The sequence below is a fragment of the Cherax quadricarinatus genome, chromosome 17 (genome assembly GCF_038502225.1).
Source record: "Cherax quadricarinatus isolate ZL_2023a chromosome 17, ASM3850222v1, whole genome shotgun sequence".
Lineage (NCBI taxonomy): Eukaryota > Metazoa > Arthropoda > Malacostraca > Decapoda > Parastacidae > Cherax > Cherax quadricarinatus.
The window spans coordinates 21,778,580-21,803,613 of NC_091308.1; the positions used below are offsets into that span (position 1 = coordinate 21,778,580).

Here is a 25,034-nt window from a genome sequence, read left to right on the forward strand (position 1 = left end):
ATCTAGCAAGAGAAAGCTGGTAGGCCTACATATGAAAGAATGGGTCTATGTGGTCAGTGTGTGCAGTATAAAAAAAATCCTGCAGCACACAGTGCATAATGAGAAAAAAAAAACTTTGACCGTGTTTTTGGTTTAAAACAGCGACTTTGCACTGTATTTTTGTATGGTATTTATGGTTGTATTCTAGTTTTCCTGGTCTTATTTTATAGAATGGAAGACATATTACAGATATTGAGATGATTTTGATTGGTTTTACAATGAAAAGTACCTTGAAATTGAGCTCAAAGTAGCAGAAATGTTCGATTTTTGCCAAAGTTCAAAAGTAAACAAATCATGCCACGCATCCAATACACGTCAACTGGCGAATCTAATATTCTTTCACAAGTGCGCTGGTATTATTTAATACCATTTCTACACTAATACAGTAGTCTGCATAGCAGTAAATCTTCTATTTTTTGTGAGAATAAAAATTCAAAGTGGAAAGCAAAAGAAATGTAAGAGGGGTGTGGGGATGCGACTAATGAACAGAGGAAATGTTATTTTAGTGCCAGGAATGTCTTTCTTGTTTATTCTGGACCCTATTTGGAAATTGGCATCTTTTGAAATTTGTGTGAAATTGGCAAAATTGCTAAATTCTGACCACTTTATTGGATAGTTGAAATCAGTAAATGGGTGGTTTCTTGTACTCATTCGATAGAAAAAATGGAGTTCTAGCGAAATAGTTATGATTTTTGTCGACTAGTACACTGAAATTAGCCGAAAATAAGGCTCAAATTGGGCAAAATCGCCGATGTGTAAACATCATCAAGACCGCCAACTTCACGAGAGCATAATTCCGTAAGTTTTCCATCAAATTTCATACTTTTGGTGTCATTATGATCGGGAAAAGATTCTCTATCTTTTCATAAGAAAAAATATTTTTTCTTTTTCTTTTAAATTTTGGCGACCCTGAGAACAAGTCTCTGAGAGGGCCTGTCGACCCTCAAAGGATTAACCAACAAATTATTAATAAAAAATTTAATATACAGTGGACCCTCGACCAACGATGGCATCGTATAACGTTAAATCCAACTAGCGATACATTTTAACGCAAAAATTTTGCCTCGACTAGCGCTAAAAAACTCGACCAACGCTGAGCGCGCCTCACTTGTCCTGTGGGTGCCAGTGTTTACAAGCCAGCCACCGCGGTCGCATCCAAACATACAATTGGAACATTTCATATTATCACAGCATTTTTAGTGATTGCACCTGCAAAATAAGTCACCATGGGCCCCAGGAAAGCTTCTGGTGCCAACCCTGTGATAAAAAGGGTGAGAATTAGTATGGAAATTAAGAAAGATTTTGAAGGGTTTGGGGCTAACCCTGAGATGCCTATGCCAGTTGTGGAATCCATTGTGCCTACTTCAAAGATTAAGGAAATGTGTGCAAAGTGGGTTGAACTGCAAACCTTCATGGATGAAAATCACCCTAACACAGCTATTGCAAGCCGTGCTGGTGACTATTACAATGACAATGTTATAGCCCATTTTAGACAAATCTTAAAGGAACGGGAGGTACAGAGCTCTATGGACAGATATGTTGTGCGACAGAGGTCCAGTGACTCTCAAGCTGGTCCTAGTGGCATTAAAAGAAGAAGGGAAGTAACCCTGGAAAAGAACTTGACACCTCAAGTTCTAATGGAAGGGGATTCACCTTCTAAACAGTAACACCATCCACACACTCCCTCCTCCCATCCCATCAATCATCACAAGATCTTCAATAAAGGTAAGTGTCATGTAATTGTACATGTCTTCTTCAGTTTGTGTGTTTTAAAATTAATTTTTCATGTGGTAAAATTTTTTTTTTTCAATACTTTGGGGTGTCAGGAACGGATTAATTTGATTTCCATTATTTCTTATGGGGAAAATTAACTCGACTAACGATAATTTCGACTAACGATGAGCTCTCAGGAACGGATTAATATCGTTGGTCGAGGGTCCACTGTACCTCATTATTGCTGCCGCTAATTTACCCACAACGGATGTCAAATTGATGGGGTGATAATTGAGGGTGCATGACTTATCATCCTTTTTATAATTTAGGAGCAGCGTTGCTTAGTTTCAAGTAATGTGGCACTTTACATTTTTTCAACTGATCTGTAGCGCTTTAATGCAGCCATGATGCTAATTTTCACAATATCTAGTGGATCTATTTCATAACCTTCAAAAAAATTATGCGGTCTAATGGAATTATGTGAGAAAGTAGGGAGAAGGGATAGAGCAAGACAAGGGAGAGAAAATGAGACAACAGAGGAAGGAAGGTGAGAAGTGATAGAACAAGAGACGAGAGAGAATGAAGCAGCAGAGGAAGAGAAGAGATAGAATGATATGGGAGAGAATGGTGAAATCAAACAGATATGGGGGTTTACCTCTAGTACAAGTCAAGAGGCCCCACATGAAAGATGTATTATAAATAAACTGATAATGTTTAGGATTGACAACCCCTGAGACATGACCTGGTAAATGTAAGCTTATGATCAGGTAGAGTGAAGTGTCACTGTCAGCACAGAGCACAGCCAGCCTCAAAGTCTTGCTTTAAGCTAATCGTTAAAAGCCAAGTCTAAGTACAGAGTCAGACCTAACATTCACCACTAAAGTAATGCTTGGGGCTTCAACTCTCTCTATATGCAATAAACTTGTTCCTATCCAGACAGGTGGTAAGGGCTTTGTCTTTGCCATGCACATGTATTCCTACCAAAATACATTAAGCTATTTCACATTGGGGAATAATTCAACATAAATGAGCCTGCTTACATTTGACAAGATCGGTGACAGAGCCTGCCCCGCAGTATTCCATCACCAGCCACAGCTGATCATCCTTTCCTGGGGGGGATTTCTTGATGAAGGCACCATAGTATGTAGCGATATTGCGGTGATGGGAAAACTGAAATTATCATTATTTGGTTATATTACATCACAAAACTTTATATAATATGTTATTTAAATTACTGTATATAAAATTGTATAAAAATTTGTGAAATATTTATTATAGTAATGAATAACATTATACTCCAGCCAACTAAAAAATGTGATTTTTATATACTATTTACAGAACATGAAAAAAAAAAAAATGTTCTCCAACCAATGAAGACAAGGGTTGGTTTTGTTATGCTCACTTTCCTTAAGCATATTTTCAGAATCTACCTGCCACTATTATCCTAGTAAGGTATTTTTCAACTTTCTATGTTTATGCATGTTTTTCTAAAGAGTACATAGGAAATGCAGATAACAGGAAGGCTTATGATCTCTTGTGAGGTTATAAGCTGAAATGAACAGTTTGCACTAAATGGAAAAGCTCATATGACATTTAAGACTGGACGGATTGCATTTGAAATACAGTGTCAGTCATTGCTTCAATACCACTGGAAGAAGGTATTACACCCTATTTATTTATTTGTTTATTTGAAAGCCTGACAGGCTACTCACATATTGCCAACGGAAAGGTGTTACCTATACAGTACTTGTAATCAATTGATTCATATTTCTTAAACCGAAACTAACAAAAGAGTACTATTCAGATACTGGGTATGATATACAAATATAACACTTGATGTTACTGTAACAATGACATTAATAGCAGCTTCAAATCAACTTTCTAAAACAATCTGCAGATTTACACAAACGTCAACATCTGCATAGTAAATTACAGCCGGGTCACCATCTGGAGAAGACCCAGGCCGGGACAACACCGGTGAACCTACAAGAACTAAATTAGTTATGACTGTATATTTAAATGGATGAATAAAAGAAAATGGGTAAAGACAAAAAAAAAAAAAAAAAAAAAAAAATTCTGCCTGTGTACTACGGACTCATGAAAAAGTAGTAGTGACACAACTGTACATCTTACAAAAACAAAAACAAAAACAAAAAAAACAAAAAAAACAAAAAAAAAAAAAAAAAGAGATCACAGAGGGAAATGGGAAGGTCTAAATGTGCAACAGTTTAGGAGCTAATAACTTACATTAAAGTATGATAGGGCTGGGAACCTTGAAGTTTGGCAATAAGATGCACAAATAAAACAGGAGCCTCACTATTTTAATATTAAAACAACCTCTTAATATAAGTTAAGAATTCAATGTATTTCATTGAGACTAATCTTAAATTTTAATGATAAAACAATTACAGTGGAACCTCCGTTTTTGTATGCCCTAGTATGTATGTAAAACTAGTTATTTTCTATAAAATGCATTTTTTGTTAATATTTCTCACAAGAAATAATATAAATCCAATTAATCCATTCCAGACACCCAAAAATATTAACAAAAAATACATTTTACAGAGAATAACTATAGTTTCATAGATTCATACTCAGTAGCACATGCTTTTGTGCACGTTTCTGTAATCTTTCTGCTAACTGCGAGGTTTGGTGACTTCCTGCACCAGATGGGCCTAAGAGAGTAGAGACAGCAGGTGGTCCGACACGTGACACCATAGCTGCCACTAATCCTCCCATACGCACATAAAAGGCCCTAAAATCTGGAATTCATTACCTGTAAATATAAAAGAAACACTACCTGTTTATAAATTCAAGTCTCTTCTCAAAGATCACTTACTCACCCAAAACCAAATAAATACTGAATAACTGAACCTTATAAATTGTATATCTTAAATGTTTCTCACAATTATATCACATAAATGTTAAACCTAAAACCCAATCTAACTTTATTATTTTTTAAATACACTACCTAACAAAATACTCCATACGACTGAATGTACAACAATGCATGCAAACATATGACCTGTCTTTGTAATACTCATTTGTGCTTTATAGTTATCTGTTTACAATAATGTATTATCACTGATTTCATCATTGCTTAGTTAATTTTAAGCCAGCCCGAAATGCTATGCATGCTTTGGCATGCTGCTCTTATCTGTATTTTTTTGTACCTCTATATATATGCTCAAATTGTAAATAAATAAATAAATAAATAAATAAATACTGCCCTGCTCTGTCCCTACCCAGGCATATACACTCCCTGTTAGGGTCAGCAACTGGTAGTAAATGGTGAGGTCACCATGTTGACTAATGAACTCTCGCAAACTGAGACCTGGTACAAGTTCATCCATTCTTTCTCTTGTTGGGAACTCGACACTCTTACACTGATAATGGCTGAACTGCACCACTTCAATTCTTTACTGTAATGACCACTTTAAGCTTGCTATTTCTAAAATGACCAACACAGTCGGTATTTCAAACCTTTCTTGCTTGTTGGAAGTTACTCAATTCTTAAAGAGGTCAAAGCATTAACCATCACAGTCAGGCCTCTTCACATCAATAGTTCATATTCACATTATTCATTTGTCAGTTTATCACAACATTAAAAATTATTTGCATGCATAATACTTCACTTGGCTTTTTTCCAAAGGCAATTGTACTTTTTTTTTTAGTATAGTGAACAACACAGATGTTCTAAATTATGGGGAATCAAATTCAAAATGGGAATTGACACAGTTACTTTTTGCTGATGATACTGTGCTTATGGGAGATTCTAAAGAAAAATTGCAAAGGTTAGTGGATGAGTTTGAGAATGTGTGTAAAGGTAGAAAGTTGAAAGTGAACATAGAAAAGAGTAAGGTGATGAGGGTATCAAATGATTTAGATAAAGAAAAATTGGATATCAAATTGGGGAGGAGGAGTATGGAAGAAGTGAATGTTTTCAGATACTTGGGAGTTGACATGTCGGCGGATGGATTTATGAAGGATGAGGTTAATCATAGAATTGATGAGGGAAAAAAGGTGAGTGGTGCGTTGAGGTATATGTGGAGTCAAAAAAGTTATCTATGGAGGCAAAGAAGGGAATGTATGAAAGTATAGTAGTACCAACACTCTTATATGGATGTGAAGCTTGGGTGGTAAATGCAGCAGCGAGGAGACGGTTGGAGGCAGTGGAGATGTCCTGTCTAAGGGCAATGTGTGGTGTAAATATTATGCAGAAAATTCGGAGCGTGGAAATTAGGAGTTAATAAAAGCATTAGTCAGAGGGCAGAAGAGGGGTTGTTGAGGTGGTTTGGTCATTTAGAGAGAATGGATCGAAGTAGAATGACATGGAAAGCATATAAATCTATAGGGGAAGGAAAGAGGGGTAGGGGTCGTCCTCGAAAGGGTTGGAAAGAGGGGGTAAAGGAGGTTTTGTGGGTGAGGGGCTTGGACTTCCAGCAAGCGTGCATGAGCGTGTTAAATAGGAGTGAATGGAGACGAATGATACTTGGGACCTGACGATCTGTTGGAGTGTGAGCAGGGTAATATTTAGTGAAGGGATTGAGGGAAACCGGTTATTTTCTTATAGTCGGACTTGAGTCCTGGAAATGGGAAGTACAATGCCTGCACTTTAAAGGAGGGGTTTGGGATATTGGCAGTTTGGAGGGATATGTTGTGTATCTTTATACGTATATGCTTCTAAGCTGTTGTATTCTGAGCACCTCTGCAAAAGCAGTGATAATGTGTGAGTGTGGTGAAAGTGTTGAATGATGATGAAAGTATTTTCTTTTTGGGGATTTTCTTTCTTTTTTGGGTCACCCTGCCTCGGTGGGAAACGGCCAACTTGTTGGAAGAAAAAAAACTATAGTTTTACATAAAAACTAAGTCATGTGAAAACCAAGGTTCCACTGTACTTGAAATATAACAGGCGAGAAAAGTTTAAAAGAATATATTACTCTAGACACCGAACTTTAAAATCAAAAGGTCTCATCACTTTATGCAAATTAACCAAACCATATCACGGACGGGGATAGAACCAGTGATCAGTCTCTCTCAAAATTCCAGACCATTGCGTTAGCCACTGGGCCAGCTAGCCACAATAACATTCATCCAACTAGGTATATTTCTATACCATAGGAAGGTTAGCATAGGCAACACTGTGACCACAAATGCAAGTTTTTACAGAAGAATCTCCAGCTTGCGTGGCCGTGACAAACTCTAGCTCAAGTCCCCTCAATGCCGTCAACATGACTCATGAAATCATAATGACACGATTGCAAACAAACCATACCACGGACGGGGATAGAACCCGTGATCAGAGAGTCTCAAAACTCCAGACCATCGCGTTAGCCACTGGGCCAGCTAGCCACAATAAGATTGTCATTACGATTTCATGAGTCATGTTGACGGCTTTGAGGGGACTTGAGCTAGAGTTCGTCACAGCCATGCTAGCTGGAGATTTGTCTGTAAAAACTTGCATTTGTGGTCACAGTGGTGCCTATGCTAACCTTCCTATGGTGTAGAAATATACCTAGCTGGATGAATCTTATTGTGGTTAGCTGGCCCAGTGGCTAACACGACGGTCTGGAGTTTTGAAAGACTGATAGCGGGTTCTATCCCCATCCGTGGTATGGTTTGTTTGCAATCGTGTCATTACGATTTCGTGAGTCATGCAAATTAACTTTATGCAAAATTGTTATGTGACATCACATTTCTATTTGCAATTCTTTATGTGCAGTTTTTGGTCACTGCATGCAATCAGAATGGTTTGCAAAATGCAATGAAGTTTCTTATTTATAATTATGTGTTTATGACCCAACTGAACCTAATACAGATGCCAAGGGCCTGGAACATAGCTACAGCACAAAGGGATACCTGTAATATACTGCATATGAACTACTATACTGTACTGCAGCAATACCATACAAGCTAATACACCATAACAGAGTCTATGCCATAAAGCAAGTCTCTACTCTAAATATCAGTAACACATGTGTCAAACAACACATCAGTAGATAATTATGACAATCTCTATCAGAAATAATAGAAACACTAGCCACAATCCTAATCTGACAGGTTACATCATTATTAATGGTAACACAAGGCCCCCTAACACTATGTAATGGTCTGTACCATAAGTAACAGTATGAGTCATAGGTAATATTATAAAAGCTAGTGCTACTTTGATAGTTTGAGGCATTAATTAAAAGTGTGCCTTAAACTTCAGTGCAATCCAGGTCATTAGATTTCAGTCAGCTTGTGCCATAAATAACAGTACCACACAGGTCACTAGATTATCTTGCCAATCTGTACCATATGCAACAGCACCACATGCACAACTAGACAGACATACCTCTCAATATGTTTAAAGAGTTGTTCAACTCCCTCAACCCAGCCAGCCAGATTTTCCTATTGAACTCTCTGATCAACCAGGTTCTTCCTGTACAGTCTGCATAGGCATCACAGCCAAGCTGATATGATACTTACTGCAGAAACTCAACCAAATTCCTCAAAAACTTTTACCTATATTCCAACAATATTTTATATCCAGTATCAAGTAGAACAAAGGTTACAAGTTATGGACTGCAATCATTGACACTGTTCTCTATACCAGGCTATGATGCCAATGTTGGAATATATGCTGCTAGCACAAAGAGCCTGACTCAACAGGCCATAATCCATTGCTACATTAGTCACTATACTATCCTGACAGTTTGCCATAACACTACTCTACATAAAAACTTATAAAACCAGCCCAAAGAATCATTTTGCGAGATTATTCCAATTAAAGACCGATTCGTTTTTACATTTACAAAGCGCAAGAACTGTGACACTTAAAAACCTCTGACAATGTCAACTTGATTATAAAAATACTTGCTCCAATCATGATTAATTCACTTTCATATTATGTATCTCATTATCAAGAAACAAGTAAAACTATTCAAAGTAAATTATTCCTGTTTCACAAACAATATCCATAATTCAATCCAAGTCATTGCTCATAATTTTTCCTAATATATCGTGCACCATTATCATATTTCCCACAGTCCACTCTTGCAATGAAGCCATGTTCAGTTCAGTCTTTTCTTGTAGTGGATTTTTAGTAGCTCTGGAACTAGTTTGGTCACAAACCTTTGTGCCATTTCAGGGTCCTGCACATGAAGTAAAGACCTTCTATATATTTAAGTCAACAATGAATGAGATAATTACAAGGACAAATCTTGCACCTGCTGGCACTGCTTTCCTTAGCAGGAAGTACCAGTAGTACCTGTGTGGTAGTTAACTATTGTGGGTCACATCCCTTAGGAAAAGACTTTGAAATTTGCTGAGATATGATAACAGCTATTAGCCTGTAAAGATACAACTTAAAAAAAAAAAAACATTACCATTGTCATTTACTTTTAATGCTAACCAAAAACATTGTTAAATTTTCCACAAAAATTCCAACAACTTACAAAAGGACAATTTCTACTCTTGCTTTTCTTTTTCAAGGCCTCCCTCTCCTCCCTTACCTTTTTTAGGACGTTAATTTCCAGTTTGATTTCTTCTTCCTCATCCTGGAAAAAACAAAACAATAGTATTAAACATATGCTGCATGAGAAATTATGCTCATTGCTAACATCTTAAAATTTTGGCATTTAAATAAAATCAAAGCACTCTAACAAGTGAGCCATACAAGGACAATAAAAGAGAAGGAATGACGGACAGTCAGGAAAAACTAAAATCTCATTTTCGAGATTGAGACCCTGAAGCCCTGTGAAGAGGTTCAACCCAAAGAAATACTGACAAAATGGTGCAACGAGGTAGTTATTTAACCCGTAAACGGTCCAAGCAGATCTACGTTCACATGTGTAGTGCTCCAAAAGTAGATCTTACGTTTTTTTTACATATTTTCAAATATAACAAAAAAAAAAAGTAGATCAAAGGTTTTTTACACATTTTCAAATGTAAAAAAAAAAAAAAAAGATCTACTTTTTTTACATACTTTCAAATGTTGAAAAAACGTATATATACGTTTGGACCATTTACAGGTTAATGAGTACCAGTGTCACTGGAAAAACACCGAAAATGTCGTTAATACTTTGTCTCAACTACATATTACAGTATAAACACGCTCAAACACAAAAATAACTACAATCTACTGCAATACACCTAAGAGGGCTGAACACATGTGCACATGTGTAAGCAAGGGATGACAGATTCAAGCACACACTAATAAAAACAGTAACAATTTGAACTGGTGAATGAGAAAATATGGGATATATTTACACACTACAACACTGGTGAAGCACATACTGTGTTTCAAGCACATCACAGAGTTCATCATAAGCTGGTAATGTATGTATGTATGTATGTATGTATGTATGTACAGTAGGGCCCCACTTATAAGGCAGGTTAGGTACCAGGCTACTGCCGGAAAGCAGACATCGCAGGTAAGCAGAATGTCATTTTTTCCACTTATAAATGCATATAAATGCCAGGTAACAAGTTCACACTAACATATATTACGTTAGTAATAAAACTATGCATTATAAACAATAAAAGGTAAAATACACACACAGTACACTCATTATTTACCTTAAAATATTTGTAGTCTTAATGTAGGGTGAGAGTTGAGTTTTATTTGTAGGAAGTCAGGTCTGGGAGGTATGGTAACCAGCTAGGTCAGCCCACCCCACCCACACATAATATACTACATTTAACCCTTTGACTGTTTCAGTCATATATATACGTCTTACGAGGTACCGTTTTTGACGTATATATACTCATAAATTCTAGCGGCTTCAAATCAAGCAGGACAAAGCTGGCAGGCCCACATGTGAGAGAATGGGTCTGTGTGGTCAGTGTGCACCATATAAAAAAAATCCTGGAGCACACAGTGCATAATGAGAAAAAAAAACTCCGACCGTTTTTTTTAATTAACCCTTTCAGGGTCCGTCCCGTAGATCTACGGCTTTATGGTGAGTGTCCAAACCGTAGATCTACGCCATGAGCTCAGCTCACTCTGATAAACTGTGAGTGGTACATTTGGGCCTAGATATGAGAGAATACATCTATGTGGTATGTGTGCACCACATAAAACAGATCCTGCAGCACACTGTGTATAATGAGAGAAAAAAACTGAAATCATGATTTTTCGATTAAAACAGCAACTTTGCAGTGTTTTTTCGTATGTTTTTTATAGTTGTATTTGCGATTTCTTGGTCTCATTTGATAGAATGGAAGCCATATTACAGAAATAGAGATGATTTTGATTGGTTTTAGCACGGGAAATGGCTTGAAACTGAGCTCAAAGTAGCGGAAATGTTAAATTTTTGCCGATATTCAACAGTAAACAAACGACCTCACACGTCTAATACACGTCAGCTGGTGGGTCTAATATACATTCACAAATATGGTGATGATATTTATACAATTATTACAGTATTGCATAGCAGTAAATCTTCTATTTTTTGGTGTGAATAAAAATTCATTATGTGAATAAAAAATCAAAATGGAATTTATTTGTAAAGCCTCAAAACATGACTAATGAACAGAGGAAATGTTAGTTTAGTGCCAGGAATGCCTACATTGTTTATCCTGGACCCTATTTTGAAATTGGAATATTTTGAACTTTGTGTTAAATTGGCCAAATTAACAATTTCCGATCACTTTATTTTGTAGTTGAAACAGTTGACTTGGCGATTTCTTGTGCTCAATCGATAGAATAGAAGTAATACTAGTGAAATAGCTAAGAATTTGGTTGATTGGAATAATGTAATTGGCCTAAAATGGGAGTCAAAGTCGGCAAAATCGCCAATTCGTAAATATCGCTGACACATCAAAATTCGCGAGAGCATAATTTCGTCAATTTTCCACCAAATTTCGTACTTTTTGTTTTATTACCTTCACAAAAAGATTCTCTACGATTTCATAAGAAAAAATAACAAATTTTTTTTTTGAAAATTCTTGGACACTGGTGCGTGACTCCAGATTTGGGCCTTGGACCCTGAAAGGGTTAAAATGCCGAATTTGTGGTCTATTTTCGTATAGTATTTATGGTTGTATTCTCATTTTCTTGGTCTCATTTGATAGAATGGAAAACATATTATAGAAACAGAGGTGATTTTGATTAGTTTTACTATAAAAAGAACCTGGAAATGGAGCTCAAAGTAGGGGAAATGTTTGATTTTTGCTGATGTTCAAGAGTAAACAAATGTCATTGTCTAATAAATGTCGAACTAGCCATTCTAATATGCAGTCATGAATGGGTTGACATTATTTGTACAATTATTACAATATTGCAGTAGTCTGCATAACAGTAAATCTTCTATTTTTTGTTTGACTAAAAATTCAAAATAGAAAGCAAGAGTTATATCAGAGGGGCCTGGAGATGTGACTGATGAACAAAGAAAATGTTATTTTAGAGCCAGGAATGTCTGCATTGTTCATTCTGGACCATATTTTGAAATTGTCATATTTTTTAATTTTCGTGAAACTGGCCAAATTGCAAATTTCTGACCACGTTATTGGGTATTTGAAATCGGTAAATGGGCAGTTTCTTGTACTCATCGATAGAAAAAACGGAGTTCTAAAGAAATAGCTATGATTTTGGTCGACTGGAACAATGGAATTAGCCGAAAATAGGGCTCAAAGTGAGCGAAATCGCCGATCTGTAAATATTGCCAAGGTCGCTAATTCCGCGAGAGCATAATTCCGTCAGTTTTACATCAAATTTTGTTTTTTTTTGTGTCATTACAATCGAGAAAAGATTCTCTATCATTTCAGAAGAAAAAGTTTTTTTTTTCTTTAAATTTTGTGACACCAGGAGACACTTCAGGATTGGAGATTGTGACAGTCAAGGGGTTAATTAAAGCTCCCCAGAGCGATAAAATACATATAAAGTGGTCCCTCGATAATTGTTAAGGCTCGATAGTCGTAATTTTCGAAAATCATAACATTATTTTCGTCAAAACATTGGCTCGCGAATCATCGTTCGTCCGGGACACGTACACATGGCTCCGAGCCGCCTCATGTGCCATTGTTTATCAGTGAGTGAGGGTCCCCTCACTTATTCATACGAAATATTTCATAATACACCTACCATCCGACTTATGACCTGCTCGACATACGACCACTCGACTTATGACCATGTTTTCTATGCCAAATTTCTGAGAAATAAACAACTGTTTGTGTTGTACACAGTGTTTATCCTAAACCTTTCAGTATAAAATACAGTACTAGCAGTATAAAAAGTAAAAAATGAAATACCAAAATAAAAAAATAAAATAAAACTCAATTAAAAAATGTGATGTTGATATTCAGTAGTAAGGTTCAACTTACGTCCATTTCGACTTACGACTGGTTTGTCGGAACCAAACTCGGTCATAAGTCGGATGGTACCTGAGAAATTATTATTGGTGTGGATAAACGAGAAACAATTAGCAGGAGATAGTAATATGCAGTCGATTATTTGTGAAAAGGCTAGGCAGTTGTATGACGATCTTGTAAAGAAATTGCCTGCAACGAGTATTGATATTTGTGAATTTAAGGCCAGCAAAGGCTGGTTTGAGATATTTAAGAACCATAGTGGCATACACAGTGTGATAAGGCATGGCAAGGCTGCCAGTTCGGACAAAATTGCAGCGACAAAATTCGTAAGTGAATTCAAGGAGTACACAGAAGCTGAAGGATTGAAACCTGAGCAAGTGTTCAATTGTGACAAAACAGGCCTCTTTTGGAAGAAAAGAGGACCTACATTACTCAGGAGGAAAAGGGACTGCCAGGACACAAGCCTATGAAAGACAGGCTGATGCTCATCTTCTGTGCTAATGCTATTGGAGATTTCAAAGTGAAACCATTACTAGTGTACTATTCTGAAAATCCCAGTGTTCAGGAAAAACAATGTGATGAAGAGTAAATTGTGTGTGTATTGGAAAGCTAAAAATAAGGCATGGGTCATGAGGGAAATTTTTGTCGAGTGGTTCAGTGAAGTGTTTGGCCTCAGTGTGAAGAATTACCTCCTGGAAAAGAAACTGGATCTCAAGTGCCTCCTGCTAATGGACAATGCACCTGCTCATCCTCCAAACTTGGATGACCTAATTCTGGAGGAGTTTGGGTTCATCACAGTAAAGTTCTTGCCCCCTAATACCGCTCCTCTCCTCCAGCCCATGGACCAGCAGGTCATTTCAAACTTTAATAAAATCTACACCAAAGCAATGTTTCAAAGGTGCTTTAATGTGACCTCAGACACTCGCTTGACCCTAAAAGAGTTTTGGAAAGCTCACTTCAGTATCCTCCACTGCATAAGCCTTATAGGTAAGGCTTGGGAAGGAGTGACTACCAGGACTTTGAACTCTGCTTGGAGAAAATTGTGGCCAGATTGTGTCCACAAGAGGGATTTTGAAGGGTTTGGGGCTGACCCTGATGAGCCTATGACAGTTGTGAAATCTACTGCGGCACTGGGGAGTTCCATGGGGTTGGATGTGAGTATGGAGAATATGGAAGAGTTGGTGGAGGACCACAACGAAGAGCTAACCACTGAGAAGCTGCAAGAGCTTCAGCACGAACAGCAACAGACCGCAGCTCAGAATATTGGTGAAGAGGAGGAGGAAGAGAGATGGAAGAAGTTGCCTTCTTCAGAAATTAGAGATTTTTGAAATGTGGGGTAGGATGGAAAGATTTATGGAGTAACATCACCCTGACAAGGCTGTTGCAAACCATATCAGCAACTTGTACAGTGACAAAGTCTTGGCCCATTTTAGGGAAATTTTAAAGAGACGCCAGAAACAGAGCTCTCTAGACAAGTATTTAGTGTCACAGGTGTACAGTGACTCTCAAGCTGGTCCTAGTGGCATTAACCCTTTGAGGGTTTAAGTCGTACTAGTACGTCTTACGCGTAGGGGTTTTTGACGTACTAGTACTCATAAATTCTAGCGGCCTCAAATCTAGTGGGAGAAAGCTGGTAGGCCTTCATATGAAAGAATGGGTCTATGTGGTCAGTGTGCACAGTCTAAAAAAAATCCTGCAGCACACAGTGCATAATGAGAAAAAAAAAACTTTGACCATTTTTTTTTAATAAATCAGCGACTTTGCAGTGTATTTTCGTATGGTATTTATTGTTGTATTCTAGTTTTCTTGGTCTCATTTTATAGAATGGAAGACATATTACAGAAGTAGAGATGATTTTGACTGGTTTTACAAAGAAAGGTGCCTTGAAATTGAGCTCAAAGTAGCAAAAATGTTCGATTTTTACCAAACTTCAAAAGTAAACAAATCGTGCCAAGCGTGCAATACACGTCAACTGGTGAGTCTAATATTCTTTCACAAGTGCACCAATAATATTTATACCATTTTTTACACTAATGCAGTAGTCTGCATAACAGTAAATCTTATATTTTTTGTGAAAATAAAAATTCAAAGTGGAAAGCAAAAGAATATAAGAGGGGCCTTGAGACGTGAATAATGACTAGAGGAAATGTCATTTTAGTGCCAGGAATGTCTTTCTTGTTTATTCTGGACCCTATTCGGAAATTGGCGTCTTTTGAAATTTGTGTGAAATTGGCAAAATTGCTAAATTCTGACCACTGTATTGGATAGTTGAATTTCATAAATGAGTGGTTTCTTGCACCCATTCAATAGAAAAAATGGAGTTCTAGCGAAATATTCATGTTTTTTGTCGACTAGTACAGTGTAATTGGCCGAAAATGGGGCTCAAAGTGGGCAAAATCGCCGATGCGTAAACATCGCCGAGACCGCTAACTTTGCGAGAGCATAATTCCGTAAGTTTTCTATCAAATTTCAAACTTTTGGTGTCTTTATGATCGGGAAAAGATTCTCTATCTTTTCATAAGAAAAAATAATTTTTTTTTTTTTTTAAATTTGGCCGACCCTGAGAACGAGTTTCAGAGAGGGCCTGTCGACCCTCAAAGGGTTAAGAAACAGAAGAGAAGTGACCCTAGAAAAGCACTTGGTACCTGAGGTCTTAATGGAAGGGGATTTCCCTTCTGTGGCATGCAAAGAGTACGTAACCTTTATTCAGCGCATGTACACACCCTCATTTACAGGCTATCTCCCCCAACCAGCGAACCAGGTAACTAAGAGTTGACGATGGGGCCCCGTCGTTCAACTAGTGACCAGGTTCCAGCCAATAAGAAGATGGTTTTGGCAATCGCAGAGGCTATGTGGGTACCACTCTCCTGTCTGCCCTTGTCATTCCCATTCTAGAGCTGGTTGAAGTACGGTCTGCTCTCTTGTGGCCTCTATTCTGCCTTGCTTACCATGGAGTGCACTAATACCTATCATGTACATAGTGCATATAGTGTACATATTGCTGTTCTAAATTGGTGAAGGATAATACAGTGGACCCTCGACTAACGCTATTAATCCGTTCCCGAGAGCTCATCGTTAGTCAAAATAATCGTTAGTCAAGTTAATTTTCCCCATAAGAAATAATGGAAACCAAATTAATCCGTGCAAGACACCCAAAAGTATTGAAAAAAAAATTTTAACACATGAAATATTAATTTTAATACACACAAACTGAAGAAGACATGCACAGTTACATGACACTTACCTTTATTGAAGATCTGGTGATGATTGATGTGATGGGAAGAGGGGAGTGTGTTGATGGTCTTAGTGTTTAGAAGGGGAATCCCCTTCCATTAGGATTTGAGGTGGCAAGTTCTTTTTCGGGGTTACTTCCCTTCTTCTTTTAATGCCACTAGGACCAGCTTGAGAGTCACTGGACCACTGTCGCACAACATATCTGCCCATAGAGGCCTGTACCTCCCGTTCCTTTATGACATTCCTAAAGTGTTTCACAACATTGTCAGTGTCACCATTAAACACTTGTTCAGGTTTCAGTCCTTCACTGTCTATGTACTCCTTGAATTCCTGCACATATTTTTCAGCTGCTTTTTGGTCCAAACTGGCAGCCTCACCATGCCTTATCACACTATGTATGCCACTACGATTCTTGAATCTCTCAAACCAACCTTTGCTGGCCTTAAATTCACTCACATCACCAATAGTTGCAGGCATTTTTCTAATTAAATCGTCATGCAACTTCCTAGCCTTTTCACATATGATTGCTTGAGAGATGCTATCTCCTACTATCTGTTTTTCATTTATCCATACCAATAACAGTCTCTCAACATCTTCTATCACTTGCGATCTCAGTTTCGAAAACATAGTTGCACCTTTGGCAAGAACAGCTTCCTTGATTGCCGTCTTCTTGGCCACAATAGTAGCGATGGTTGATTGGGGTTTTGTGTACAGCCTGGCCAGCTCTGAGACACGCACTCCACTTTCATACTTAGCAATTATCTCTTTCTTCATATCCATAGTAATTCTCACCCTTTTTGCTGTAGGGTTGGCACTAGAAGCTTTCTTGGGGCCCATGGTGACTTATTTTGCAGGTGCAATCACTAAAAAGGCTGTGATAATATGAAATGTTCCAATTGTATGCTTGGAAGCGACCGCGGTGGCTGGCTGGCTTGTAAACACTGGCCAGAAGTGGACGCATCTCAGACGGAACGAATAGTGTTGGTCAAGTTTTTTAGCGCTAATCGAGGCAAAATTTTTGCGGTAAAATGTATCGCTAGTCAGATTTATCGTTAATCGATGCCATCGCTGGTCAAGGGTCCACTGTATAAGTCAAAACTTTTCTGCTGTGTTTATTTTGCTCCCTTTACACCCAGGATAACAGGCCATTTGGACTCCTGGGTTGTAATATGGGTAGCCTGTCCGAGAGCTGGAGCTGGACTTAGAGAAAGGGTTGAGCCTAGGGTGAAGCTGGAAGCAGGAACATTGTGCAGCTTGCTGTCTGGCATTGCATTAGCTTTGCCAACGCTTTACAAATTTTGCGTGTCAGTTACTTTGCTATGGTCAGCCTTGCTATTGTGTGATCGTTCAACAGCTCGCTACTAGCTTGTTCGGTGTGCTCGCTTTGCTACAGTCAATCTTGTAGAACAGTGTGTAGCTTGCTGTCTGGCATTGCTTTACAAAGTTTGAGTGTCAGTTGCTACTAGCCTGTTCGGTGTGAAGAATTTTGCAGTCAGTTTGCTATTGTGTATCCACCTTGTATGCATATTCTGCAATCGTACTGTGCATAACTAAGCGTGTTCTGGAAATTAACGTGTTACGTTGGGATATTCTGCAATCGTACCGTGCATAGCTAAGCGTGTTCTGCAAATTAACATGTTACATTGGGGTATTCTGCAATCGTACTGTGCATAGCGAATAACTTGTACATTGTGGTATGCCACCTAGACGAGTCAGACGTCTGGTGTCGGCATATACTTTGTATAACCTACCTAAATTGTCCTTACAGCGTTGTTGGCAAATTGCTCGTTCCATTGGCATTAATTATGAACGTACTCTCACAGCTGCACAACTGCGTTCACTGATTACTGACAAACTTCGAGAAGAAGAGATGGCACATCAGACTCCTCCCTTTATGGGAGCTAGGGCAAAAACTACTATATTCTCACAGGAGGAAGATGATATATCAACGGAGCAAAACAGTCAGTCTAGTGTAGCAGGGTTGTCTCAAGGTGAATCAGCGGCGATGGCACTTGAGCTGGCAAAAATCAATCTTGAGCAGACTAGGGAACAGAGAGCATTTGCAAAAGAAGAATTTGATATGGAAAGAGAAAGGAGGCAGTTTTCGCATTCTGTAAATGACTTTAGTTTACAGAAAGCAGTACAGCTTGTTCCCCGCTTCAATGAGGCCGAACCAGAACAATTTTTCGAAAGCTTCGAAAATCAGGCTCGAGCCTTGAGGTGGCCGGAACAGCATTGGGCATCGTTGGTTCACACAGCATTGTTTGGTAAGGCACAGGAATTTACGTCAGTGTTAAATGACGCTGAATTTTCTGATTATCAAGTAGTGAAAACCACAGTTTTGGGAGCATATACATGTATCCCAGCTAAGTACAAGAAATTATTTAAATTAGGCAGGCGACAGCTTGGTCAATCCCTGGTTGATTTTGTGCGACAACAGACCAAAGCTTTTACCAGCTGGTATAAAGCAAGTGGTGTTGCTACCTTCGATGATCTAGTACAGCTTATTCTGATTGACAACCTGCTGGAGTCTGTGGGACCAGAGGTTCGAGTCTTTCTGCAGGATCATGATTTAACCACTGCATTGGAGGCAGCCAGGTTGGCTGATACCTTTGAAACTAACCGCTCCTTGTCCGAGCAGTCCCGTCTCTCTTTTCAACAGCCTGGCATGAGCAGAGATTGTCAACCTTGGAGAATGAAGTGTCAGCCGGAGGGAGAACGTCTACGTCAGCCAACTAAGTCACCTGGTGAGCCACGCTTCTCAACTTATGGCCTACATGCTGAGAGACAAACTACTCAACATGGTGCATCTCGACAACAGTATCCAGAGAGACACCAGCCAGAGCGACACCAGTTGCAACGTCAGCAGGGAGTAAAGGGCAAGCCTGTCGTCTGCTTCCTCTGTAACAAAGTAGGTCACATCCGTCCCAACTGCCCCCACAAACCCCAACTCAATGGGAAAATCTCTAATATCCCTAGTAACATGTCCCCGAGAGAAGTGGAAAAAGGGATGGCCCCTTATTATTGTAAGAGTCTTATTTCCCTTCAGGAAAACTCTGAAACAACTGAAGTCAAAACCTTTAGAGATACTGGAGCATATTGTTCACTTATAAGAGAAGGAATATTATTTACCCTTTCAAAGAACACTTCCTTGAATTCCTCTGTTTTATTGGAAGCATTTGGAGGAGCTATATATATTCTGTCCCTTTGTATAAAATTTATGTACAGTGCAAATATTACACTGGGTACTTGACTGTGGGTGTATCCGAAGGATTCCCCATGAAAGATGCCATGTTATTACTGGGTAATAACATTACTACTGCTAGTGTGTGTCCTGAACCTATAATGATTAATTGTTCTCCGGTGTTGGCCATAACTCGGGCAACATCCCAAGCGTTGTCTGGTGAGAATGTTGACCTATCCTTGGGAAATTCCCATGTAGGTAGTCCCCGGCACGGGCACTGGTACGTGGGATTTTACTGGCGAGATTAGATCCTATGTTTGAGAAGAAGTCGTTTATCTTGTTAGCTGTATCAGTGGGATGCAGTGGTGTTTCATGAGGTTTAGTTAGAACAATATTCTTGTTTTTTTTCAGTTCGTGGGTCCCCAGAATCTGGGAAAGTGTTTTCCAGGTCTTTTTTATATCTCCTCTTGTGTCAGTGAATCTGCTGGAGTAGTACAGTTGTTTGGCTTGCTTTATTAATTTGGTGAGAACTGTTGAATATTGTTTAAGAATATCTTTGTGTATTAAGCCCTGTCTATATTGCTTTTCATATTGGTGTTTCTTATCAATGGATTTCAGAATGCTGCTGGTTAGCCATGGGCAACCGAGCCGTTTATTCGTGATCTGTTTCGCTTTTATAAGACAATGTTTGTTGTATAGTCTAAGTATTTTGTTAAGAAAAATGTCTGTCCAATTGTCAATACCATTCTCATTGGAGAATTCTGTAGACCAGTCAACAGTCTCTAAGTCTGCTGTGAAATTCCTTATTGAGGCCTCGTCATGGAGTCTAAATGAAACTTTGTTGTATTCAAGTGGTGGCTTACTAATGTTTGTTAAGAGGAAGGTTGGATAGTGGTCAGTAGTGCTGTCTGTGATTATTCCTGATTTAAGGGGGGCTAGTATATTGGTCCATATGTGGTCTATTATGGTTGTACTTGTCTCGGTCAGCCTGGTTGGTTTAGTTATTGTTGTATGAGAAGTGTGTTGTTCATATTGTTGATGAAATCAGTTACAGTCTGATCATCTGGTAGGCCAAGGTTGATATTGAAGTATCCAGCTAAGAGAAGGTGGTGCTTGTTCATTTGTCTGTTTGTTATTAGTGACTTTAGATTCTCACTGAAGTTTGGGATGTTTGAGTGGGGTATCCGGTATATGGCACCGATTGTTATAGGCGTCTTGAGGTTTTTTACAGTAAAATTAGCAAAAAATGTATTCCCCATATTCATCATTAAAGCAATTAGTGCTAATACAAGATAGTTGGTTTCAGTAATAGATTGCAGTACCACCCCCAACTTGGTACGGTCTGCAGTTGTGGATTGCTGTGTATCCTGGTAGTGGGTAGATATCAATTGTGTCCTGCTTAAGCCAGGTCTCAGTAAGAATAATGCAGGAGAAGGGTGTCTTTAGTGACTCAAGGAGTGCCAGGAGGTCATCATAGTGTTTGCTTAAGGACCTGATGTAGTTAAGAACTGATAGACTTTGAGCAGTGTTCAGAATAGTGATGGCTTGTGATGCTGTGTAATACAGGCAGTTACTTTCCAATAAGTTTTGATTGTGTGTTAGATTATGGAGGTTTAGATCAGGGTCAACATGATCATTCATCTTTTAGGTTTAAATAGTGGTTGTTTATATCCTGTATTATGTGGTGAGTTCCAATATTGATTCCTGTAGTGGTGGGAGGTTTGGATAAGTATACCACTAAAGCACTTTGGTCATGCAGAGTATAGTCACTAATAAACAATGAAATTGATATTGTCTATGTGTTGTGCTAGAATGAGCTAAAGTGCAACTAGGTATAAACTAACACTATAAAAAACAAATTACAAGTGGCACCAGACTCACTCTTGTAATTGCACTAAGGTCTAATATAATGAATTTAGTGCTATGTATTGAGCTAGAATGAGCTAAAGTACAACTAGGTATCAACTTATAATATAAAAATACAAATTAAAATGGTACTTGCAATTGCACTAGGGTCTGATATAGGTTGTTAACAAGATCAAGAGTATAACTAGATTTAAATTGACAAAATAAAATTCACAAATTAAAGTACCCAAAGAATAAGTAAAAAAAAAAAAACAATGGCAATGACTTGGTTATAATATGATAGTAAGATAGTGGACAGGTACACAGGTACAAAGGATAATATAAAGGTTGGAGTTGAATATACAAACTTGAAAATTTGGCAACAAAATGTTATGAAAAGTATAAAATAATGATTAATATACAAAAGTAAAACTGACTGGTAGTAAATATGGTGTTTAATAAAATATTAGTAAGTAATAATGATTACAAAAAAAGATTAATTAGCAAAAATAAAGTGAAAAAGTAATGTTTATTTCAAGTATTTAATTTTAAGAACAGTTATTTTGATTCAATATTGCACTGGTAGTTATACTAGAGGTTATTTGGCAGTACAAGGTATTTAAGAGTACTCTAAGATAGTAAATGTGGTATTAAAACAGGTTATGGTAATTAGACAAGTAATGGTAATTAAATGTCAAAAATGTTAAGAGTAAATTGTACTGATAATAAAAATGGTAATTAATTATTAATTTTAGTAAGTAATATCAATTAATAGTATTTAAAAAAATATGAGGTAGTAATATGGACAGAGAAAGTATCAATTCAGCTAATGTTTAAGCAAACAATAGTAAATAAGAAAATTACATAAGGTGACTTATGCTTACTAGTAAAATCACATAATGAGGTCGTTGATTATTTAATTACTAAGAGATTGTACTATGAAATTTGAACAATAATGGAGCAAAACATACACTACACTACGTAGGCTTTTAGGTTGGACACTGTTTAGTTAATCTCTGTAAGATTAGCATTCCTGAGAAATCGTGATAGATCATTCTCGTTCGTGATTGTGTACAGTTGACCTACATTTGTAGGTCGCTGCTGTTGCTGCCGCTGCCATCATCACTAACACCCTCTACCTCCATCACAACCACTACCACCCTCTACCACCATCACTACCACCCTCTACCATCATTGCTACCACCCTCTATCATCATCACTACCACCCTCTATCATCATCACTACCACCCTCTATCATCATCACTACCACTCTCTACCACCATCATTACCACCCTCTACTGCCATCACTACCACCCTCTACTGTCATCACTACCACCCTCTACTGCCATCACTACCACCCTCTAGCACCATCACCACCACCCTCTAGCACCATCACTACCACCCTCTACCACCATCACTACCACCCTCAGGGCAGGCGGACACATTCGGTATGGCAAACCACTGTCAACTTGACGAAAACCGAGGTGATGAACGAAAACTGAGACAAAATTTTAACAAAAAAGGTCGTTGAAAACCAAATTCGATGAAAAGCAGGGCAAACGAAAACCGAGGTTCCACTGTACACACCTGATCAGTTAGGTCTTGTGTAGCTAGCACCAATAGCCTAGTGGATCAAGCAATTCACCAGGAGGCCTGGTCTGAGAATGGACGGCGAGGGCATTCACCCTCGGAACACTCTACAGGTAGGTTTGGGACCAGTCCCTCCAGGATTTCCATTGTGTAATTTCTAATGTACATTTCTGACTGAAGCTCCAAGGAGTACAGCTCAAAAGGTTTCAAGCATTCCCACTAGTTCGGATATTTGTTCATATACGGACAGCGAAGGTTCTCTATATGCTCTCTAGCTCCTCAATTGCTCCTGCCTTGAATAAAGCCATTAATATATATCCATATTATAGCTTGCAGTGAATAAAAGACTGAGACTTGACATCTCTTGAATATTCTAGTTATCATGCTTTTCATTTTCCTTGCTGAAGCAACAGCAACACTGTGGTACTCTCTGAATTTGAGATCTAACTTCATTGATCCCAAGTCTCACACATGGAACTTTAGTTCAACTGAATGATTCAAGTTTCAGTCTTTATTGCTTCTATTATTCTATCACAGAGCAACTGAAACTTGATCTTATTAAACATTATATTGTTGTAATAAGCCCAGTAGAAGACTTTATTTCAACTTTAAGATTCGTTGTGTAACAGACTGTCACTCTCATAGAGATTCTGATATCATAAGCAAAGGATGATATGGTTCTGCGATTTATATCCTCGTCTATGTCAGATATAAGAGTGAGAAAGAGAAGTGGGGGAGAAAGCGAGTACCGGGCCTTAAGGAACAAAGCATTCACTGTAACAGCCTCCATCTTCACTTTTAACTACTAGCTTCTGGGTTGTGTTAAGAATGTTAATTATCTATCTGCTCACTTTCCAGTTATTCCCTGTTCACACATTTTGTGTGCTATGACACCATGGTCACACTTACTGAAGGCTTTTGCAAAATCAGCATACATTAGATCAGTATTTAGCCTGTCTTCCAATTCACCCAAGACCCTGTTGTAATGATCTAGTGATTGTGAAAGGCAGGAGCAACCTGATCTTGTGCAACTGTTATGATTATATATGATTAGCAATCTTTCTTCTTAGGACCCGTTCAAAGCTTTTGATGTGTGATGTGAGCACTATTGGTCTATAGTATTTTCGTGATTGCTTTACTGCCATCTTTGTGAAGTGGGGCAATATTGGTTATTTTTAATGACTGTGGGATGACACCAGTGCTCCAGGCTCTTTTTGTATAAAATACTGAGTGTCTTCTTGAAATTTTTGATGAATTTTATTCTATGAGTCTAGACCAAGGACAGAATGCATGGGCACATTATCAATGGCTCCTTCAAAGTCAACTGGTGTTAAGGTTACATCAGAAAATTTTAATATTTCAGCAGCCTTTTGAATAATTCACAATGAAAACATTAGGGTCATTGACTGTAGACTGATAAGAGGGTTCAGTTAATATTGATTAATATGTATTATTTCACTTAGTAAGTAAAGGCATTATACTGAATGTAGTTTCTGAACTGGATTTTACGTACAAGAAAAAGTATTTGGGATGTTTTCTAATTAAAATTTATGGCTCTCTGCTCCCTAGACTCTATGATGCTATCGGTTTGTGTTTAATATTCTCATTTCCCTATGTAGAGTTTCCTATTATGCTTCAAAAAGTGTGCTGTCTTTAAAAAGCTTGTTATCCATCATCTTCACATGTATATGAAGCGGCGGCAGCCCCCCCTCTCCCTCCTCTCCCACTTTTTTTTTTTTTTACACATATAACCCGTTTGTTTGGTGTTCTGGTAGCGGGGAGTAAATGATAAGTCTTCTTCAGAGGCTTCTTACTTTATTGTTAAGTCGTGGTGGGTACACAGGCTTGTGTGTTGTGCCCAGGGCCCGGGAGGGCCATGCCCACGAGAGAGAGAGGAGTTGACAGTTCTTGACTGAGTGATGGGTGTCGCCAGACTGAGAGCGTGGCAAGGGCAGACAGGCTGGCGTGCCCACCGAGAGACCTGGCTACAGAGGGCAACACTTGAGTGGCGCGAAATATGAACTAAGCTGGCAGACAGCATGGGCTGTCTGTGCAGACAGTACAGGCTGTCTACATACGCTTGGCCACCTACCGCGCGTCGTCCAGAAGCAACAATACATGTACTGGTGGTAAA

General features: G+C 38.3%; 1 protein-coding gene across 12 annotated transcripts in view; it reads right to left on the reverse strand.

Annotated features, from left to right (window-relative positions):
• Positions 1-25,034, reverse strand: part of msn (serine/threonine-protein kinase msn) — a 777,533-nt gene that overhangs the window by 353,015 nt on the left and 399,484 nt on the right. For 11 of the 12 annotated variants that reach the window (XM_070085848.1, XM_070085846.1, XM_070085843.1 and 8 more), the window contains exons 4-5: positions 9,249-9,293; positions 2,793-2,922 (exon numbers count right to left, since the gene is read on the reverse strand). In XM_070085848.1, coding sequence (XP_069941949.1) covers positions 2,793-2,922; positions 9,249-9,293 — 175 coding nt within the window. Of the gene's footprint in view, positions 1-2,792; positions 2,925-9,248; positions 9,294-25,034 lie in introns of those variants that run through there. The other variant, XM_070085849.1, reaches the window with a different exon arrangement.